At 38.4% G+C, this 24,424-nt stretch overlaps 1 protein-coding gene across 1 annotated transcript in view; it reads left to right on the forward strand.

Moving 5' to 3' along the window:
- rxraa (retinoid X receptor, alpha a) overlaps positions 1-24,424 on the forward strand; it is a 104,156-nt gene that overhangs the window by 71,140 nt on the left and 8,592 nt on the right. The window contains exons 6-10 of the mRNA XM_077542300.1: positions 2,340-2,490; positions 4,744-4,923; positions 8,986-9,155; positions 18,484-18,613; positions 21,643-21,775. Of these exons, the coding sequence (XP_077398426.1) occupies positions 2,340-2,490; positions 4,744-4,923; positions 8,986-9,155; positions 18,484-18,613; positions 21,643-21,775 (764 nt within the window). The remainder of the gene's footprint in view (positions 1-2,339; positions 2,491-4,743; positions 4,924-8,985; positions 9,156-18,483; positions 18,614-21,642; positions 21,776-24,424) is intronic.

The raw sequence follows: 24,424 nt of genomic DNA on the forward strand, positions 1-24,424 counted from the left end.
CAAATATTGAAGCCCACATGAGCTTTTGATTTTCTAGTCTCGGTCCAACGCAAGTTCCCATGACACCACACATGTCATGCTGAATTCTATAAAAAAAAAAAAAGAGTTTAAAAAGTTGCAGAAGTCCTCTGGAATTTTCCATGTGATTGGACGGTGAAGCATCTGGCTTGGAATACTGTATGTATGTCTACGAAGACACAATACATTATCGCTTTGAGCAAGAATGTACATGGCAGTGATGTTGTTGAAGATTTAAGTGTTTAAGAGTTTAAAAATGTGAAATGTGATGCCAGGAGCAAATCCTGCGTGTGTCTAGACTTGTACATCTTTCTTTTCTTTTTCTTTTTTTTACACCTTCTCCAGCTTTTACTAGTATGTGTCTCATATTTTATGTATGTGTGTGTTAGAAATTAGAAATAGCTCACAATATAACTTGTATCTGTGAACTGTATATATTTACCTACAGTACAGTATAGTTATGTTTTTTTTACTACAATTGTGCTTTTATTGACTGGAGTTGAACTGTGTGTTACAGACTCATATGTACTGTATATCCATTCCACAGGTTTATAATGTTTATAAATGCATTACTAGTCAAATGTGTGAACACAGTTTCTCATGTATTATTACTACATAGAATAGGGTGACTCTTATTTTCAAAATTAAACACCAGGGCACTACAATTTCGCTGAAAATCAAATATACAATAATTATTACTATTTATAAGAAATTTAATCGCGAGACAATCTGGTGACTGGTGGTTGTGTTATTACTTTAGCTAATGCTTAATGCTATCTTGGTTGACAGTTCGATACCGCTGAGCAAGCCAATGCACTCAGCATTATCCAACTCTATTTGCCCGGTTCCGGCAGCTATTTCAAGCTGCCTTTTACTCGTAGTGTGTTTATTTTTCATTTTATTTAATTTTTTTATTTTTTATTTTTTATTTTTTATTTTTTATTTTTTATTTTTTATTTTTTATTTTTTATTTTTTATTTTTTTATTTTGTATTTTGTATTTTGTATTTTGTATTTTATTGTATTTTTATTTTTTTTATTTTTTGTGAGTAGTGTGTTTATAATACAAGTGTCCTCGTCCTTTGTCATAGCCCAGCATATTATAATATATATTGGTGATTTTCTTAGCAACAATATACTTTTTGCCATTTGGTCAGTATGACAGGCAGTTGTTGATACAATCATACATACAATCTCAACAATTGTATATATGCTACAACGGGCGGCGTGGCTCAGTGGTAGATTGGTCGTTGAATGTTTTGAGGGCCTTGCCAGGTGGAAAAGTGCTTTATAAATCAAGTACCATAAGCACAGGAATATTACAAGCACACAGTTGACCTCTGACTGAACTGTTCCCTATAGATCTTTTTCAGTGAAAAAGATACATGCATTTTACATAGCATACATTTTACATGTATAGCAACTACAACACATGACAATACAAGCCAAATGCACACTATTTTTGCCTTTGCTTCCACACCATAATGCTTCTCTATAGCGTTGCTTGACACTAGTCAGAGGATTGATGCTTTTTTCCCCCTGGAATGTTGCCAATGGTGGGCTGCAGTATTCTGTTCCATTCAGTACATTTAGTCTTTTAGGATAATTTCTATGCTCGCCTAACATTTATCTCCCCTGAAACAGCGTGTAGGTAGTTAAAAAAAATAATTTGCCTTACTTACTTCACAGTTTTAGCAAAAGGCAAAGAGGGGTCATCTTCAGAAGAACTTTTTATCAAAGCTCAATTTCAGAGAGAAATGGTAAGATTTAAGCTTCCAGATATACCGCTGATTTTTTTAATGGTCTACCGGTAGATTTTGTGTGTCAATCATTTTTGAAGCAATGGGGCATGTTGAGGATAAATAACAGAGTTCCAATGGTTGAATCGTGTGAGATTTGGCTGTGGAAGGTAAAATCTGAAACATAACCAACATTCATGCTCATTTACAAAGTTATGGACATTTTTCTCAGACTGCCATAACATTGGAAAAAGTCAGACAATTTATTTAATTTTAACTTTTGGTGGATACACTTCTTCTCGTCTCACATTTGTTAGCTAGTTAGTTAGATAATTTGAGTTTGCTAGTTTGCTATTTAGTTAGCATGAGCGCTCACGTACCGTATGGTGGTGGCTACACTTCAAAAGTGAACATTTCTATTGAACTCGTTCAAACTCGAAGCTACCACTGTATGTTCCACCAACTTTACTTAATGTTAGAACAGGCCTGTTTAATGTGAAGTGTGTTTGATATCCGTTTTGCTTTCAGCAGGACTGCTTTGTGACCTGTTGCCTGTGTGTGTTTGTGTATGTTGATGTTCCAGCTGAACTCGCCGATGAACTCGGTCAGCAGCACGGAGGACATTAAGCCCCCGCTGGGCCTCAACGGCGTGATGAAAGTGCCCGCTCAGCCCTCTGGCACGGCGCTGTCGCTCACCAAACACATCTGTGCCATCTGTGGGGACCGCTCCTCAGGTAAGATGCTCTAATGATGACATGCTTGATGTGTATCATTATGCATGTCAAATTACATGCAGGAAAAACATAAAGGCCTGCTTGACGATCCCAAATTAGTGGCTGTGGTGTGATGTGGTGCATGTTTACTTACTCTACACTGGCAAGAGGTGTAAATGCAGGAGAGACGGCTGCACTTAAGGTAGCTTTGATGTTTTTTTTTCCATGGAAAATTTAGGAGAAAATCTCGAGCACAAAGTGATGGAATTGGAAGTGTTAGTGGAAGACAAACAGTTATAGGATTGCTCCGATAATTTTGGGGAAGGCAGATAGCATAAAAGCAGAGCTTTTTTTGTTATTTAAATCTCCCTGAATGTGTGTGTGTGTATTGGCTATGTCCATACTCATCCTACGTAACAGTGTATTTGAAACTTAGGACAGCACACCTGAAAAAACTGCTTTGGGAGAGGGTTGAAAGAACATTTGTCATAGGTGATTTGTTATGACTCCATTTTGTGGTTGGCCGCTCATTTTTCCTGTGCTATGCTGGCACCGCTCTGCATGCCGGTTTGCACCTGCCTTTCAGATGTGGTATTCAAAAAAACGCAAATTCAGCCATCGAAATTCATCTCAGATTGGATATTGCATGTTAAATTAATCTACACAGTAAATTCTGTAGTCAGTTTGACTCTATTTAGATAAGGACCAAATAGACTATTTTAGAGTAATGTTTACACTTGGAAGATAGTAAAATAAAGAATTGGAATAAATAAAAGTGACTCAACGTAGGAACGAACTCACAACCTCAACCTTGGGAGCCAGCCGTCCTACTAAAAACTAAACAAATAAATAAGCCCGGCAGCTCTGCTGTGAGGGGGAAGTATGAATGTAGTTGGTAGAACAGTCTTGAGAATTTCGGGCTAAAGGGTAGTAAAGTCAAAGAGAAGCAACTCTTGAGAAAAAAAGCACATGAAAAGAAGTTGAAATCTTTTCATAACCATGAGAAGTGGCAAGAAATACTTTGGAGTGTAAGGGTGCAACCAAAGAAGGCTCTGAAAGCAACTAAACCGTCCCTGTTAGCCAGTAAAAAAAAAAATCCCAGCCAACCTTCACTAGCATGTTTACAAAAATATGGTAACTATAAATATTAGAATATCACTGCCACAACATTAGGGCTCAACAATTTTTTTTAAAATAATCTACTGTATTATTCGAACTATTAGTCACTCCAGAGAGTGTCACACCAAACAAAATAATGCATCATGAAAAAGAAGGAAAAAATATAATATCACATGGGCGGGATGACTCTCCATCTGTGAGATTGTGGGTTCGATCCTCACCCCTGGGGACCATGTCGAAGTGTCCTTGAGCAAGACACTGAACTCCGATTCGCTCCCAGTGGGCCTGGCGGTACCCCGCATGGCATGTGTGTGAATGGATGAATGTGAGGCTTTGTAAAGCGCTTTGGACACATATGTTGTAGACATAGTGATATATACAGTATATACAAAAAACAGTCCATTTATCAATTTCCAGTTACGGTTCTTTCTGTAAACCATTTTAAACTAAAACGTTCCAGTCGCTCAAAGCGGAAGTTTTGTATCCAGCCAGATCTTGTTCGCTGCCATCAACATGATGACCTTTGCGTCTTGAAAATGACATTCTATTACATTGCAACTTTGTTCAGCCCTAATACCAATCAAATTCATTCAAAAGCCGTCCTACAGCGTTGCCGTCACATGGAACCAAAGGGAACAATCAAATCCTTAATATCAAGTCATGCTTCATTGAACTGTGCTTGGAGGCGCTCTCTGTTATCTTTTCTATCTGACCAGAAGAGGACTTACAAAGAATCAGACTGAGCTGAAGAATTTATTCGGTTGAGCTACCATAAATAGCAAAGAGGCGAAGTTGAGAATAGCGGAGAAACCATTTCCGAACCAACCGTTCCTTATCATAACACAACGCAAATCCGTGGGGGGCTATTCAGCTTGTATATTTTTCCCACTACCAGCTCTTGGTAAATACATGTTCCCTTTTTTTGCTTTTTTTTATTTTTAAATTAAAAAAAAATAAAAAATTATATATATATATATATATATATATATATATATATATATATATATATATATATATATATATATATATATATATATTATTTATTTATTTTTTATTATTATTTTTTCAGCTTTTTGTTGTTGTTACATTGTAGCATGTTGGTGTTGGTTGGATTGTTTATTGACAAACCACACATTTCTGTCTACCCTTCCTCAGGAAAACACTACGGTGTATACAGTTGTGAGGGCTGCAAAGGTTTCTTCAAAAGGACAGTGCGCAAAGACCTCACCTACACGTGCCGCGATAACAAGGACTGCGTCATTGACAAACGCCAGAGGAACCGGTGCCAATACTGCCGCTACCAAAAGTGTTTAGCGATGGGCATGAAGAGAGAAGGTAAAGCACATACCGTTGAGGATAGTCACACTTACACACGTACTTTGACGAATATGCATTTGATACCATTAAACAGTGGGAATAATCAAACTGTCATATCAGCTGGATGGGTGGATGGGTTAACTTGTTTTTAAAATACTGGTGAAACAGTACTTATTTAATTTTGCTTTACTTTAATTCATCATCCCAAAATAATATTAATGTCAGACTCAAATCCCCCGCAACTCAACACAGCTGCTACCAGCTAGTTAACATTGCTTTTTAACTATATACAATAATAGTCATAAATTATATAATAATCTTTTTATTTCTCGAAAAACATGCGAAGCATTTTGTAGTAATCACATTATCTTCATAATGGCTCTACTATAAAATGTTCTGCTTCAAGCAATACGTTTGGGATAATATTGATTTCTGCTTTTGCAACCCAAAGAAGCCCTGCCTCGCTGGATATGGAAACTCTGTACGAAGTTTATGAGAATAGGCTGTCCTGAGGGAAGCATGTTATGTTGATTGGAGATATGAAAACAGAAAAAGAGGCGTGTGAACCTCTCCTTGTAACGCATCCTTTGGCTTTTTGCAGTCACAGCCCTGCTGATTCATAGGAACTTGTTGGAAATTGTTTGGAACAGCTTTTCACCCACACAACACATGTATTGTGTGTTGATATTATGAAATACCCAATTATGAAAATTGAATTGCTTCATTCGTGAAGCGCCTCACATTTGCAAGGAAGTGTATTCAAACCAACTTCCTGCGGGAGGACAAGTGGCGTGTCCTGGCATGCATTTGAAACAATTTCTGTTTGTGGGGCTTTTGACAAAAATGTGACTTTTACCAAATTGAAATCAGAAACCAGATCTCCTGGTCTGAAAGATTCCAGTAAATATTAAATATAAAACCATGGAGAGTTGGGATGGGGGGGGGGGGGGGGTGCTCCTAGACATGAAGGTGTGAATTTTAACACCTCGTGAGAGTGTTAAAAGTATTATCGCTCTCTGCAGCGCTGTTCGGAGCTGTTTCGCACATTGAAAGCACCAATCACTCTTGAAATTATGGTGACCACTGTTACCAAATACAGGCATATACCGTGTGAGCAACACATATGGGCAGGAGGCAATGATTAAAGATGTTGAAGGGTGTTAACCAAGAGCATGTGTGTGCACCTGAGAGTGTGACTAAACACTTTCTATATACAAGACCATTTTTGCCTTGACCTTTAGTTGGCCTCCCCTCCACCAGTGAAGGACTCTTTCAAGGGTATTATCATTTACCGTCACTTGCCTCACTCACGGTGCTGCCTAAGCCGCCTACTACACCCTGAGGGTAGTAGTTGCAGAACAAGGCGAGTAGTAGCCCAAAAGGCTAAGTGAATCCGCAGAAAGACGAACAGGATTATATAAATTTATACTCTTGCAGTCAGGAGAGAGGAGAAGGAGGAGGGATGAGGGTGAAGTTAACATGATTTCAGCCCTCTTCACCTCTCTCTGACTCCAACACAAGTATTTTACCCTTGGGCTGACCTCCACCGCCAGACAGCAGATCCTCTAAAGTGGGGCCCCTTTCCTTCTCCTCCTCAAACAACCACTGCTAGCCCCCTTCATCGTGACCGCAGAAACGTATGAAAACAGACCGTTCTGCAAACTCACCGTTGGTTGCGTTTGTGCGTCAGGTCACTTTTCCAGGTGTGTGTGGACATTGAGTCCAAATTGCTAAAAGTCACAATGATGCAACGAGATTTTGTGTCAAACCTTTTATTTACCCACAAGGATAAACTTTAAAATAGCTACTCAATTTTTTTATGTACTATTTTGATTCAAGTTAATTATACTTTAAAAAAAAAAACATGCACACACATTTGTGCATCTTTTCCTCTCTCCACTCAAGGGTGAAGGTGCGGTTTTTCTTGCCTTAGCCACAGTGAGTCTCGGTGTCTGCTGAGCACACAAACCATTTCCTGTGTCTCCTCGCCAAGCCAATCAGATGACAGAACCACTACAGTTATGCGCTAGTGTATGCGACATGTAGAAAAAAAATGGATGTTCAAAACAAAGTCCTCATTGATTTGTGTTGTACTGAAGCTGAGACAGTTTGGCGACCACACGTTAGTGACAGACTTTACTTTGTTTATGTGTTTAGAAATGATTTGTGAATAAAAGGCGCCAGATGTTTGTCATAGTATGATCGCATGAAAAACACATTGCTTTGGGAGGAAAAGAGATAAGTCCTTGAGCATTCCCACAATGCTGCGTGAATAATGCAGATCTGTAGTGTTGGACGGTTTTGAAGCAATTATTGATGACTGAACTCACTCGGATGTGTTTGCTTGTGTTGTGGGTTCAGGGATACTGTATACACTCAAGGCCTTTTGCACATAGTCTGTGTGTAATATTGAGTCCAAGAAGCTGTGAAAAGCTGTAAAACACGAAAAACTTACTGCATCCCCCCCTCCGCACATTTTTAAATATTAAGTTACAGTCCTAGCATAAAGGGAGTTTGCAAAGTTGGACGTTGGACCAGAGTGACGAACCGTCCTAGATTAGTTTAGCGCTTGCTAGTAGTATAATTAGGGTAGCCAGATGTTCACCATTAAAAACTGGGATGCTACAATTACGCTGACAACCAACTCCACGCATTTTTAAATATTATGTTACAGTCCTAGGACAAAGGGAATTTGCAAACTTGGACGTTGGACCGGAGTGACAAACCGTCCTAGGTTAGCTTAGTTCTTGCTATTAGTAGGATTAGGGTGACCAGATGTTCACCATTAAAAACTGGGATGCTACAATTACGCTGACAACCAACTCCATGCATTTTTAAATATTAAGTTACAGTCCTAGGACAAAGGGAGTTTGCAAACTTGGACATTGGACCGGAGTGACGAACCGTCCTAGATTAGTTTAGCGCATACTAGTAGTATGATTAGGGTAGCCAGATGTTCACCATTAAAAACTGGGATGCTACAATTACGCTGACAACCAACCCCGCGCATTTTAAAATATTAAGTTACAGTCCTAGGACAAAGGGAGTTTGCAAACTTGGACGTTGGACCGGAGTGACGAACCGTCTTAGGTTAGCTTAGCACTAGCTAGTAGTAGCACTAGGGTGACCAGATTTTCACAATTAAACACTGGGACACTACAATTACGCTGACAATGAACTCTACAATAAATTCTCACCAAATGTAATCACCAGTCAATCTTTGTCAGGGGTACTACTTTAGCTAATGCTAAATGCTATCTTGGTTGGCACTTCACCAGCGCTAGACAATCAAACGTTTTTTGCTTTGTCCCGGCAGCTATTGGAAGATGGCTGTGTTGCTTACCTCGCGCCATTAGAAACATACCGCCAGAAAAGCTCAGCTTGCCTTGGCTCTGACGACCAGCAACCGCAGCAGTAGGACTACATTTCCCATGATTCTTAATCACGGAAGCAGGAAGTAATTCTAGTTCCGGCCTGTTAATGATTAGATGCGAATGAGAATGCAAACATGAATTTGGAAGTAAATAGGAAGTCATTTAACTCTTAGATTCCCTTTTAATGGGTTTATATAAACAGATGGCAAAAAAAACAGGGACGCCGGGACAGGACGGATGCGTAATCGAAGGCTCAAAATGGGACTCTCCGGGGCAAAATGAGATGTCTGGCCACCCTAAGTACAACAGACTTGACACAGATATATTTCAAACTACCAAAAGCAAAACAAACAAAAAAACACTGTGGGTCTGCCGTTGGACAGTGTACGGCGAGGGATCTTTGAGATTGAAATCTTCAGTTAACAGTCTTGGTACACAATGTTTTCAAAAAAGTGAATATCAGGCTTGTAAAAGTGCTTTATGCAGATAAATGTACTGTAGACACACTTCATTTACCATTATGACCAAATTGGATGTTTCATATTTTTTTAACTATAACGTGTTTTTCGGCAAAAGTAGAATTAGTGACCCTTTCGAATGAATTCGGCATTTAGTGGATAAATGCAAAATGAATATCTTATATACTGTATGTATATCTTAAATAATAAACAGCAGTAGTGACCGGAACCAGTTTTATTACATGCAGCCGTTCAGGAGGAGCGCCAGCGAGCCAAGGAAAAGAATGAGAATGAGGTGGAGTCGACCAGCTGCGCCAATGAGGACATGCCCGTGGAGAAGATACTGGAAGCCGAGCAGGCGGTTGAACCCAAAACCGAAACCTACATCGACACCAACCTCGGGGTTCCATCCAATTCAGTGAGTTGGCTTTTGTTTGTTTTAATTGTGGTGGTATGCATAACAAATCATCACTTTTCTCCATATCACATACTATGAAACCATACTAATGTTCACAGAGAACTCATTTGCAACTGTTTGGTGGAGCTTTTAGTTGATGTTTATTAGGGGTGTCAGGCGATTAAATTTTTTTAATCGTAATTAATTGCATGACTTCAATAGTTAACTCACAATTAATCGCAAAATTTATATCTGTTTTAAATGTAGAATAAACATTTTTTGCAAGTTTTCATACTCTTGCTAACATAAAAGTGGGGAAAAAAGTTAAACTAATAGAAATGTGGCTGCATCTTTTAGTCATTGATACAGTAATTTCATGATAATTCAAAAAAAATTTAGTTAAAATGTAAAATATGTACTGTAAAAAACAAGTGTGATATTGATTTGTGTTGATGTAATTTTTCTGCCACTAGATGGCATAATTGAATTTGTAAGACGCTGGTGACAGCTCAGTGCATTTTTTTTTTATATTAAAAGGAACCCCAACTGTCATGACAAGTTTGCTCTATATTATGTAGTTATTAGTTACAAGTTAGGTTATGAGATTCATTTTTCAAAAATCATTTTCAGTTTATTACATGTTGTAGAATTTTTATTTGGCTGCACGCCGCATAATAATATAGAGCAAACTTGTCATTACAGTCGGGGTTCCTTTTAAGAGTTATCTAATCTTTAACATGAAGTAACTTGTGAAATTCAGCACTTTTTTTTAAATTGTAAAATACAACTTGACCCTAGTCTCCACAAATATATGCATTATTATAAAATGTAATACTGCTAAATTTTTGCGTGGACGTGTCTGCTGCATTGTGACTGAAATTCCCCCAATACAGGCTTTCCAAGTTAGGGTCGGTCAATCACGTTAAAAACTTAGTGGCGTTAAATGAACTTCAAATTAACTCAAAATGAACACACAAATTTTGACACCCATAATTTTTATATATACAGACGCTCCCCACCTTACGAACGAGTTACGTTCCGGACGATCGTTCGTAAGATGAATTTGTTCGTAAGTTGCTTCAGTGCTATATTTTGTATTATAATTTATGTTTAAAGCCTATATAAGTATATTGAAGGTTTATATAAGTATGTTTAAGGCTTGTACAAGTAACCTGCATTGGTTTGTACTGAAAAAAACTTTTAATAAAATGGAGAGAATACGTACAGTACTGTACTGTACTACGTATGTTAGAGAGAGAGAGCGAGAGACACACACAGTATGTACTGTACATGTACGTAATAAGATAAATAAAATGAAGTTTAACTTACTTTTGGAAGATGTACTCGATGCTTAAGGAGATGATGGAGGAGGAGGAAGAGGAGGATTTTATATCATGAGAGATTCTTCATCGTCGCTGGAATCGGCTTTAAAAGTTATTTCCTGCTTCATGGGGACCGGCGTTTCTTCCTCCTCCTCCTCGACACGTTGCTCAGCCTCCAATGAGCTCTCACAGCGCCAAGCGTCGGTATTAGCGGCGGAAAGAAGCACTACGCGCAATACAAAATCTAACTTACAGCATCTCTTTCCGAACATTTTTCGACATACTGTACGCGCAGAAATGTTCGTATGTACCGTTGTTCGTAACTCGAATGTTCGTAAGTAGGGGAGCGTCTGTACAGGTTTTTGGGGGCTTTTTAAACATACATTTTCTTTTAGTTTTTGCTATTTCCGGGGCTTCTACTGCTGTGACTATTATTATATAGAAAGAGCATTATTACTGTAAAATGTATCATATCTTACAACGGGACACCATTGCATAAAAACATAAAATATGTTTGGGGAGTCATGTAGCCTGTCAGTTACAAACATGCAGTATGTGTTTTTGTGCACTGATATTTCTCTATAAATGTACTGGAGAAACTACGTATATTTGGAATTCACATTAGGGAATTGGAGTTCCTTCCAATTACTGTGTACTGCCAGGTCTGCACTTGTATTGTTCTTGCACATCGTATTAGCTTTAAACAGAGAATATTTCGATGTTATTATTGAAAATCGCACAGATTTGAAATGTTATTTGGTCAGAGTAACATTAGCCGCACAAATTTGAAATCTCTCCTGGTCAGAGCAGCTCCTCTCCAGAGTCCCTTTGACAAGGACTACTTATGATCACGAGCGTTCTCCTTGCTCACCTTGTACGAGCTCCCCTCATTGCCAGTCTCGCCCCGTTATCCCCTCTGCAACAGCTGGCCATGTGGGCCGTCTTTGACACAGTAGAGACGAAAAGTGATGAATAATACAACAGGCAGACTGTTCTTGAAAGCATCCCCACATAGTCTCCGCTTTCTCAGGAATTCTGCCGGAGCATGAGAAACATGGGAGCTGTGCAGCAGCCTAAGGAGGGCGAGAGAGAAGGAGGGAGGGAAGGTGAGGCTGAAGACGAAGGTAGAGGGGAGAGAGAGAGCGAGAGCGGAGGGCTTCTTCTGGGATTCGTCTGCTTCGGGAGAGGGAAATGCCCTATGAAGTGAAAGTGGAGATGTGAAGGCTGTTATGTGAGTAAATGGAGCTATTTTAGGAGGCCAGATAGACATGTGGGAGATGAGCGTTGACATTAAGGTGTCAGCTCAGACACTCTGACTCACTCATTCACTTAGCTTTTTCCACCAACAGTGGAGGTACATAGGGTTCCTGTGGCTCATTGTTGTTTTGCCGTCACACAACAACGGAGAAACATGTATGTATGTATGTCAGATTGATTACTCGGTAGAACTGCACCACAGCGGTAAACAATATAAAGCGAACGAAAACCAATGAGAATTTACCGTACAGTAAATTATCACAGTGTGCCTCTGGTAACATTTTGATTTGTGAAACCAAACGGTTATCATTTTATGATGCATGAAGGAAGTACAACTCATGCTTGGGCTGACTTGAACACATCATGTGCTATTCGATATATTCACATAATTTATTTATTTTTTTTTTAGAAATGTTGATACATTATTAGAAAGGTAAGAAGAAAGTTTGCATTACTAGGGGTATTCGGATCACGGTTTTATGGTGAGATCGGCCGGTCTGAACATGTGGGTTAACTGTTGATTCGATTGATCTGTCAATAATTTTTTGGTGATGAATTAATGAATCACATTTTTAAAAAATCCACCCACATTAATGCACGCACACATTGTGAATCGAGTCAATTTGTGGAGGAACTCAAACATGTTATGTTCCCCTTCATCTGACCCTAAACATGGGTCTTACACGTAGGTGGCCAAAACATGCCTAATTGAAATTAAACTGCACTAGTAATATAACCAGAGTATGCTGGAATTGCACGAATAGAATACAGCCTCCCTTTTTAACAGATGTGATGTTTTTAATATTATGACATGTCAACGATGATAATGTAGCAAATTTTAATACTGCAATATTGCCGTTATTGTTACATCGCTAATGTTAAGAACCTAGGCAGGGGATGCTACCCTGCACACAAGCTGGTCTCTAGTTGACTGCAGGCTGCAAAGTACGAGTTTATTATTGGTGTTGAATTTTTTTTAGCAGTTTATAAGACTTTTTTAAAGTAAGTAATACATTAGCTTGGTGAGAAAATTCAGCTGTATACAAAAGGTAGGTATCAAGTTTGGAGTACTCCTATTGTTCACGTACATATAGTAAAACTACACCATAGCATCATACAATTTTTATTAACAGCACATGCTATTTGAAGTAACATTTTGCCATTCTTTATGGTCATACAAGTGCACAAAAGAGGTGAATGCAGTTAAAGTTAAAAGGTAATATAACACGCTACCTTAGCAATAAATAAATAAAAAGTGACGCTGGAGTCTTTAATGCTTGGAATACGAGTCCCATTCATGTAACTTTGATATTGTTTTTTGTCTTTAAATACCTTGTTGAGGCTGCTCCTTCTTATAGAATACATCTTGATAAGATGGCAGGAAAAAAAGTGTGCCAATTGGGTTGAATTCTTAAGCCTCGGGGCCCTTCAAATTTTGAGTTTCCACTGTATTATATTGTAGCGTGATTAATTCATTGAATGTGTCTGTATATTGCTTTTTCTCAAAAGACAAAGAAAAACCCTCTGAGGCTGTGCTGTACTTAAAAAACGCATGCTTAGATACCTCTGGGATAATAATTTTGGATAACAGTCCACTTAACCAAACTGTGACCTGGGATGTTAGCAAAATAACTTCCTTGCAGGCTGTCTTGACCACAAGGACTCCTCTTCTCTCAAGTCACATTCCCTGCCTCTCGACCCCCCTCCCCGCAAGGTCTCCATTGAGAAGCACTGCCCCGTGCTGTAATTAATCACAGGGCCCGAGCCATGAGTGCACAACCATGAATGGGCCACCACCAACGTCTAATGGCTGGGGTCTGGCCAAGCTGAATAAAGTGTGTTTATCTCATGGTGACCTAGAACAGAAGTTAAACATGCGTTAGTAATGTGTGCCCAGTCAGATAAGGGGAGGCCTCTTCTTAAGATGGAGGGGAGGCTTTAGTTACCTTAATCCTGCAGGTGTTTTGTTTTTTCTTCTGGATACATGTTCTCAAATGTCCATGCTCGAGTTTCTGTCGAGCTTTAGTTGATTATCATAGAAATATAGGCAGGATTAACTGATGATTCATCCCTTCTACTGACGTAGGAGTCCCCCCCCCCCAAAAAAAAGTGGGGCACTTGAGTAATTCATTTCTATGCTGATGTGTGAGCATTCAATTTTCTCCTAGTTATCACTCTCTTATTGGCTGGTTCGAGTACAATAATGAAAAATTGAAAGGAAAATCTTTTTCCTCAGGCGATGAAATCTTAATAGGAGAACGTGCATGCCTGGCATTTTTTCCCAAACTTGGTCGGATGAACAACCATGCTAGTTGCATTAAGCGTTTTTTTTCCGTTATAAAAGTTCACATATTTTTTGTCTCGAGCGATGGTAGGACTTGCAAAATTACGTTGCATGCAGTCAGTAACCGTTTCAAAACCTGAATACAGTATAGGCAATATATGCCCTTATTCAGATTTTTAGAACCTGAATAAGACTCGTTCTCTACTCCAAATAGTTGATCAAACGTATATGGTGGTAGCTCCTTTGTACGGAACTTTGGTTTGTGTTCTGTGCACGCTCTATTCAAAAGGAATCTTGGTCTGGACCACTTGTATACGCGGCAGCCGTCTTACGTTGCCACTTGCGTAGCTAAGACTACCGTATTTTGATTTACGGAACAAAAAAAAGAGGACGCTTGGCCTCGAGATGCTTTACTCAAAGATGCCATCATTATAAGCATTTTAATATGTGCCTCATCTGTGGCTAGAAAATAAAACAAAACAAAAAATATAACTCTTTTTTTTTTAAGTCTTACTTGACAAATGAATAAATAATGAAATACGTCTCCGGTTTGCAAACACAGAGCGCTACCGGTGAGCTAAAGTTTTTTGGGTCACCGACACAGGTCAGCACCGTATTTGACCACTCAGGAAGTGAGGTTTTACTAACTTAAAAAGCTGACCCACTTTTTCTTTAAAAAGATAATAAAATAATTTTAAAAATATATAACAATAATAACAGATGCGCACAAAACTGGTGCCATAAAAACAATGAAAGGTGGATGTTTTCATGAATTTACAAAACAACCCTGGATGACCGGACAGGATGTAAAAAAATGGGCATGTTCGACCTTAACCCGAATATTGATTGTATGTAAACTAGGGGTGTCAGGCAATTAAAATCATAATTAATCGCATCACTTCGAGTTAACTCACGATTAATCACAAATTTGATATATATTCTACATGTACAATAAAATGTTTTTTTCCTAAGTTTTCACACTTTTGTTAACATAAAAGTGTGAAAAAATATTAAACTAATAGAATTACAGTATGGCTGTATCTTTTAGTCATTGATGCAATAAATTCATAATAATTCATAAAATTTAGTTAACATTAAAAATATGTACTGTACTGTAAAAAAACAATGTGATATTGATTTGTGTTTAGGTAATTTTTCTGCCACTAGATGGCATAATTGCATTTGTAAGACATTGGCGACAGATCAGTGCATTTTTCTTTTCATATTAAGAGCTATCTAATCTTTAACGTGAAGTAACTTGTGAAATTCTGCACATTTTTAAAACCGTGAAACACAAGTTTACCCCAGTCTCCACAAATACATGCATTATTAATACTTTTAATACTGCTCAATTTCAACGTGGAAAATGTCTGCTGAGTTGCAACTGGAATCCTCCCAGTACAGGCTTTCCAAGTAAGGGGTGGTCATTAATCACGCGTTAAAAAAATGAGTGGCGTTAAAGGAAATGTAAATTAACTCAAAATGAACGCACTCATTTTAACCCCCCTAATGCAAACGTAGTCATTGTAGTGAAATTGAGACTTCCCTCTCTCATCTTTCAATGGGCCGCTCCATTGTGACCAGATAACATCCTAAATGCTGCCTGGAGATTTGAACAGTGTCTAAAGTAATGTGATGCCTGCGGATTGCTGCAGGAAAAAACTCCCCTGTCATCTCCACAAACAGAGGCAAAGAAACCGGGTCAGTGTAAACACTGCTAAGATAGTCATGCAACATTCATGAGGCTTGCCGTGTTTAACGACAACTCCGGGACTTGTGTAAGAGGTGAGGTTCAACTGCGTTGCACTGCGAAGACGCATTGTGGTTGCTTTTTGTTTCGGCTGGGTCTGCCCTTTTGCAATGAATTAACTGATGTGCTTTTGAGAGGAAGAACGTCTCACGATATCCGTCATGCCCAACTACACCGTCCACATCTCCCAAGGAGATCACATGCTGCAATATTCATGAGTTGCCAGTATTCACTCTCCCGCTGAAGAATACGACACTACTTTCATTTTCCAAGAGTGTCGTCTTTGTGTCTGCTCTAACTTTTTTTTTTTTCTTGTTTCCACTGCATCTCTGTGATACTGAGCAGTCAGTGTGAGTTTCACACCGAAGGGAGGGAATATGGAGGACAGACAGAGATGTCTCTGGTCTGCGTGTTACAAAAGGAGGACGTGAGTGGAGGGACGCTTTCTCCTTCATCCTGAACTAATCTCCTCTTGAGAGGTGCAGTTGATAGTTTGGATCCTCCAAGCTTTTAGAATCGATCAACAGGCTTTGGAGAAAGAAACTGGGGAGGTTCTGCCGATTATGTTCGTACGCGAGTTCACACGGGGATACTTCGAATTTAAGCATACTTACCTCATTTAAATTATACACAAAAGCGTGTGCTCAGTCTTTGTTTACGGAGGTTCATATCAAGTGTTTGTATTCCAAGGATGGCAGCAGATTACTCATTAGAGATTGGCACAGGAATTTGGGATTGGAGTGGATTTACACTTTAGTTAGCCGGGTCTGTGTTGCATTACAATCTCAGCACTGTATAATACGCTCTCTGTGGGACAAAAGAACAAAGCCTCTGAATATTTGGTTTTGGACACTTTACGACATGCACTCCAGGTCTCGGTTTTCAAACTTCAGAAGCATTGAGATAATAAATCGAAAGTCCTAAACATAATCTATATATAAATAAGTCATGAGAGTGACTATTGACGGAAGGTTTGTCAATCCGGCACTCAAAGACGCCTATTTTGTTGATAATTAACAATCAATCGGAAACTTCAAAAAAAAAAAAAACTAAACATTGTCTGAAGGGGGTTTTCATCCGTCAATGTATGTTATCGTCAATAACCGGGTCAGTACTAACAAATCTGGGCATTCCGTCAATGACGGAATATCCACTTAAATGACGAATGACGGAAATATTGATGGAATGCCCATCTTGCTGATGAACGAGAAATGACAGAAACATTGACAGACGCCGCATTTCACTGAGGAATGACGGATTAACAATTACAGTTTGGTTCGGCTTGAAATACTGACGTATTGACGATAACGAAAGGGTGTTCCAACTGTTGACAAGTGATTGGAATGGAATTCATTGACCTTGCCACCTCTGTAAATCATATAGGTATAATTGTTACTTGGCCCCGTAGTTTCCGCTAAGTCGTAATTCTTCACCGTCACAAGACATTTCTGGACTTTCAGTTTTAATAGAGAATGTTGCAAAAAGTTAAACGAACTCCAGTAAGCTTCAAAATTCAGCCAGCCACCGTACCCGAGCCAAGTATTAAACATAAAACATTTACAATGACTTCACTTTATTCAAAATATCCTGAAAATAGAGACTACATAAAATGACCTAATTAATTGTAGAACGCATTTTTTAAACGTCTTAAATCAAAACCGCATGTTTTTAAATCCACTGTGCAAATCATAAAAACAGTCATGATCCAGTGAGTTTTGAACATAACTTTATTTTCCACATTTTATTCCCCACATTTTATGACTCCATGTCCCAATACGTTTGTTCCAAAAGTGCAGCGGCGGGCAATAAATTTCCCTATGTAAGAAACTGAAACCTACCGGCACATGCTAACCTTGGTTGTGTTCATGTTTAAGCATGGCTGGTCTTTTCTTTATGTTAATCAGTAAATTGTATTGTTTTTATGAGGGATGTACAATGCAACTTTTTTTTTTTATAGCCGATCATTCGCCATGATTTTTCATGACGCACATTTTGTCATTGTACTCCCAAAGTGAAAAAAAGGCTTTATAAAAGAGTACTCGGTGTCTTACATGGCATACTTGGAAAAAAAAAATAGCTGCTTTCATCTGCCTGATCATTTCTCAAAGCTTTTATGCTCATCTGCCCTCATAGCTTGAGTGGCTCTAATGAAGGAAAATCAATAGATTACTTTTCCTGCTTGATTCATGCACACTTTTTTTTCCACATAGAAACTAGCCTGTGTTCCTATTTTGCCAGCTAGATGGACAAGGCGGTGTGACCTTTTTTCCGCCCCATTTCCAAGAACTGCCTGCTTTTATCTTCTGTCTATATCAAATGTTCTACCACTAAAATGGCGACATTAACAATATGTAAAGGATGTATAGAAACGGTGGAGCCATGACCAATCTGGAGATGAAGTCACATTTAAAGCTGTTGTGAAATGTCAGCTTGGGCCTCTTGAGCTCTACCAGCGATCCAAACAGCTGCTTTGTGTCTGCTGAAAGAGCCACAAAAAAAGAAAGTCTGCTTTAGTGAAAGTATTTTTTTTCTGCGGTGTTCATATAGAAATAGTGCTCAACAAATTTATTGGACCACCAGCTGCCCGTATATTTTAAAGCAACGATAATTCCCTAGGTTTATTTTCTATGTTTGTGTAATTGTAATACACAAGTACGTAAAAGCTCCTTAATCCAAAACTTTTTTTTTTTTAATCAAATAACTAACTCAGGTTCTTCTGTCTTTCCTTCTTTGCAGCCCAACGACCCGGTGACAAATATCTGTCAAGCCGCAGACAAACAGCTCTTTACGCTAGTCGAGTGGGCCAAGAGGATTCCTCACTTCTCTGAACTGCCGCTCGACGACCAGGTCATCCTTTTACGAGCAGGTGTGTTAAAAAAAAATCAACACAATAAAAATGATTATTATTATGAGACTTGAGATGAAGACAGAATATAATTTCTCTAATTCATAGATACTTTAATGGATGAAGTCTTACGACCCATATTTTTCATCAATGAGAGTTCAAGTTGAATCTTCAGTATATGATTCATCTCAACCACAGAAACCTTCCCCAGGAAGTCTTGAGAAGTACGAGATTCATAAGAACAATGTTTGTTTCGATCACGGAAACCACTGTCTTGTTTAATTTACCCAACAACAAAAAGCTCTGTACGTGGGGTAGTGTTGTCTAAATTTAAAAAAAAAAACTTGCAGGCAAGTTCTTCAGTTGTGATTATTTCTGATTGACATCTTGCCACATTTAGTTTATCTGCCATGTTTTAAAGGCTACAGCTGGATGCGTTTGGTGGGGAAATTTTTAACTGTCCCACAGACCACAGCCCTCAACTCCAAACGTTCTACATCACTGCCCTCCCCTGCTCTAACCTCACAAATGCTCTTCTGCATGCATGGAAAAATTGTACAGATATACTGTATATCTTTTTTGAAAGTATTCCAAGAGCCAGTCATTTTCATGGCCTGGCGTTCAGCTACTTTTGTCATAGTATATACTGTATTTTCTCCAAGTAAGCCAAATATATCATTGCTGCTTGAATCCCACTTCACATAGTAAATATGTTGCCAATTCCTGTAAAATCCTATGGATAGCACTCTTTCTTTTCTCTTTATTTTGCAAAAAAATAAAAAATAATGTGGTAGGCTATTATACAGAGGGCTTAATAAAAATTTTTAAATATTCACATTGTTTAAACATTTATCAGTACCTAGGCAGTCAGTACCTAGGAGTTGTTAAAAATGATAATAGCACTTATTTATAGCGCATTTCATACACAACATAACTCAATATGTTAATACCATTTAGAAGCAGGAGGGAAAAAAAACATAAAAGTAAAGTAAAGGGAAAGAAATTGTTCGCTAAAAATCGAAAGAGTTTAGTGGGCCGGATTTTTGAAAACATTATTTTAACATAAAGGCAGACCAATTATTAGCCAGGCCAATTATGGGTCTTGATATTCAGCATTTTGACAAATATCGGCATCAGTGTTTTTAAAAAAAAATCTGACGACCGATACTATATTAATTGAAAACTGTCATGTTTGGTTTCTGTTTTTGGTTGTGTGTCTCTCTTGGTCTTGTTGAGCGTAATCCTGCCCTTCCTCGTGTCAACCAATCCGTGCCCTCATGTCTTGCCCCAGGTGTGTCTTGTTGTGTCGTTAGTGTGTGTGTATTTAGTCTCCTGTCTCCCCTCAGTCTGGGTTGGATCATTGTTGCTGTCACCACTGGTGTTTTGATGTTACTTTGATTTTTGGTCTTTTCAGATAGTTGTTGGTTTTGGTCACCCAGTACACATTTTAGTGTTTTTTGTTAAAGAAATCGTTTTCAGTATAACATGCATCCCTGCATTTGGGTCCTCCACTCCACAACTGTGACAAAAACTGGGAACTATTCAGGGGACTATTTAATTGTCTTGTTAACGTTATAAGAGATGCTGCTAACCCAAGGAAACTCTCTGCACCATCTGTTTTTGCTTAAAATAACAAATAAAAATGCGTACATAGAAATTATACATTTCAGATATTTTGAAGTTTTGGAAAACTGTTCACTGCAGAAAACTATAAGGAGGCATTTGCCCAAGTTTTTATTTAGCTTTTTAAGACATGCCGATGACATTGGCAACTCCTTGGACTTTGTGTTAGAATTGTAAAACAAAGGTGGCTATTGTCTACGAAAAATCTGAAAAGTTGTTCATTAATTGTGTTTTAAAGACGACATTTCAAAAAAAGTTAGTTTTTTACGCTAATATGAAAATGAATATCGACTGCGGATAAAAGGTTATCAACCTCCTTGACATCGGTATCATTATCGGCCCTGAAAAATCAAACTCTATTTTGAAAATACTTTGAAAGAGAATATACACTATAGCATTACAGTATTTTCCACAAGTTATAGAAAAATTATACACGGGTGCATATATAATTTTATAGTAAATTTGTCGTTGACTAATTGGTCCACCAAGATGTGGTGTTTTAAATTTAAAAAAAAAAAATACTCTCCATTCTCACACTGTTCAGAGCCACGTGTTGCTCTCAGTGTCCTGTGACTAGAACAAGAGGCAAAGAGAATTGTGTCTTTCTGATATGTGTGTAGACGCTCACGATCACGCAAGTAGGGATTTAAAACAGTGTGACTTGTCTGTCACTTCTTCTCCATTCACCAACATCACACGCAGGAGGGTCTTTCAGGGTCTCCCAACACATTGCCCCTGTTGGCTGCCTGTCGCTCCAAATTACACCATTATATTCCTAATCCACCTTGAGGAAAAGAAATGCTATTACACACCCCCCGAAATCAAAACACATCCTCCCATCAGTCTTTATGCTGTGCACACACAAGTGATGGAGAGACTTCAGCCAAGCAGAGCGAGCGAGAGAGACATTATTCCAGAGAGCTCGTCTCCTCTCAGCTCTCAGGTTTTCTATAAATAACCGCTTTAGTTCTGCTGTATCACAGATAAAAGAAACCCGGCTCCTCTCGTACCGAACTCAACTCTGGGGAGAAGAGGCGAGTGTTGCCAGGCAGAACTGTTAAAGGAGCCCTGTCACTCACAGATCAGCGTCTTGTGTCTTTGGTGCTCTTGGTGTCAAGCCCCTGCTTTGGCACATCAAGCCTGTTGTCTTTATCGTGTTGGCAGCCACAGTTCATCCCTTTTACACGCCTGTCTCTTCAGAAAGTATGAATCCAATGTCTTAGTAATAACCCGATGCCGGTGCTTGAGAACCCTGAGCGCTTTCACCACGCAGCTTAATTGAATCATTGCAGTTCTCCCCCCACACCCGCCCTTTGTTGTCACTTTCATTTAGCCTGAAAGCACTGTGAACTTTTGTACCGGGATTTGCTTGTTTTCTCCCACTACTTTGCACTTTTCCTCAATCCCTCTCACCATTTTTGCCACAGGTTGGAACGAACTCCTCATTGCGTCATTTTCGCACCGCTCGATAGCCGTTAAGGACGGGATTCTGCTGGCAACCGGGCTCCACGTACACCGCAACAGCGCCCACAGTGCGGGAGTGGGAGCCATCTTTGACAGGTCTGTGGGTGTTTTGAAGCTTATTTCACCTGCCTGTTTTTGATGTGCATCACGATATTGAATGTTAAAAAAAAAAATACTTATGTTGTCCATGGGGCTAACTAGTACCCATTGGTACTTTTTTTGGTGGGGGCAAAGTGCACATGAATCAGAGCAAAAAGGCAACTGTGTTTGCAGTATCTTAGTAACTCACAGTGTCTTATCACCCGTGAACTATTATTAGAACAGACCCGTGGGCTACTCATGTTGTCCTTGGAGCTGACTACTGACTAGTATTTGCTGGCAGTTTTTTTTTTTTTTAAGGACAGTGCACATGAATCAGAGCAAAAAGGCAACTGTGATTGCAGTATCTTAGTAACTTACAGTGTCCCATCTCTAGTGAACTATTATTAGAACAAACCCGTGGGCTACTCATGTTGTCCTTGGGGCTAACCAGTATCCGCTGGCACTAGTTTTTTTCTCGTAAGGATAGTGAACGTGAATCAGAGCAAAAAGGCATATGAGTTTGCAATATCTCGTCTTGCTCCCTTAAGCAGATGAGAGAAAGACAAAATGAAAAAAAAACACCGTGGCACACAAAAAATAGATAATTTTAAAAACTATGTAAATTTACATATACAAATAATACATGTTCTATTATTGTCATTGTTGCAATGTTTGTCATGCATTTTATATACCAAGAAAAAAAAATTATACGCTAAGATGGTGGTTTGAAGAAAAATTCATAAAGCAAATCGCGGAAGGGGGTATTGAGGGAACTATATTTGTTTTGAATAATGAGATTGTCATTTGCTTTTCCTGTAAGCGCGGGGGAACATTAATTACTGAAATTGTTTGTTTGTTTTCTTGGAAAAAAACACACACACACATTGCCTAGGTCTAATTATAGCAGAAAAATTAATAAGGAAATGTTTTCGATGTATATGCAAAGCCACTCATTTTTCTTTTATTATTTTGCCTATCATCTATGAAGTTTAGATAGTGTTTTATGACTTTTAGATTTTACATTAGAGGCTCCACTGTCATGTTATTGTCACATGTTTCTTTTTTTAAATTATTTGCATTGTTTGAATTACTTTGTTAATTTAGCTTACTTATCTCACAACATATTAACCTACAACACTAAACAATCAAAACAATTTCTAGTTCACAGCGTGTTAGGAGAATTAATTATGCCAAACAGTGAAGGGCATGAGAAGAAGAAAAAAAAGAAAAAGAAAAAAAGCCACGGCCAGTGAAGGAACCCCCCTGGTGACTTCTGTTGATGTTTCAGGTCAACAAACTGTCACAGGCTAATATCTCACAGGCGGCTGCAGCATCTGTTGAACAGCAGTGTTTTTCGATGAATTATGCTGAAAAGTATTTGCAACTTGCCGTTTCTTAAATGCGGCGACACGCTGCTTTCATTTCTTTCATGACAGTAGGTAACCCGGCACAGTCTAATAAGATCCAATTTAAAAGCTGTGTTAAACATTTACACAGATAATTTTAACTCATTTGCTTCCCAAAACATAACAATACGTTCTATTTTAAATATTGCCACTGTCACAAAGACGTATTTATACGTTTTTTATTTATTTATTTTTTTATGCTAGAGCATTCAGAAGGCTTTGATGCAGCCTCCTAAGTGCAGAGATTAATTAATTACAAAAACGGCCAGCAAGTGGCAGCAGAGTATAAGAGATCAACCAGGGCCATCTTGCAACGAGCTGTTTTCCCCGCAGTTTTAGACAGATTTGTGAATAACGATGAAACTTAGCTATATTCTAATGCTGAACGGAAACAGATAGAAATATATTTTTTTTCCTGATGAAAGAAGAGACTCTAATCTTTTGTTACGTAGGTTCCAGGTTTTTATAGCAATAGAACACAATATTCTGCGGGCCTTGCAAAATCTGTCAAAATCCATTAAAACAGCTGGGAGCGAAGGGGGTTGCTTCAGTGAAAATGGATGGGAGTGAATGAGTTAATAATAATTATTATTATTATCATTATTATTATAAATGTTATTTATGTAGCCTATTATTTTTTATGCTGACATGCAACCCAACATACTTAACAAGCAAGTTAAAAGGCATGATATAAAACAAATACATTAAAATACATTCCAATACAATACACATTCAAATATATATACTATAGAGAATCAATCCATTTGAATGCTAAATTAATGTTATGTTGACGAATTTTGTTGCCTAAAGGAAGCATATTCAAAGAAAAAAGAACAGGACCAAGAATGCTGCCCTGCGGAACACCATATTCAATATCAAACGTTTGTGAAACACAGTTACCTAAGCTGACAAAAAAATAATAATAATAATTCTGACAGGTATGAGTGAAACAAATCAGGAGTCGTGCCAAATAGACCCACCCACGTCTCAAGCCGTTAAAAATAAAATATTATGATCAATTGTCTAGCAAAAAGAAGAAAAGAATGCTCTGTTTTGATCGAAACTCAGTTTGCAATGGCACCCTGCATTAACATATTATAATATCTCATTTAGAGAGAGAGAGAGAAAAATAAAACATAGAAGAGATCAAAGCAGATCATCATTTGTAAACAGTATTTTTTACACCTCTTGTCTCGGAATTTGATTCTGTGGAGTGTGTCTAATGAAGTGGCCCATGAGTGTCTGTTGCTCTGCCGGT

This window comes from Vanacampus margaritifer, chromosome 14 (genome assembly GCF_051991255.1).
Source record: "Vanacampus margaritifer isolate UIUO_Vmar chromosome 14, RoL_Vmar_1.0, whole genome shotgun sequence".
Lineage (NCBI taxonomy): Eukaryota > Metazoa > Chordata > Actinopteri > Syngnathiformes > Syngnathidae > Vanacampus > Vanacampus margaritifer.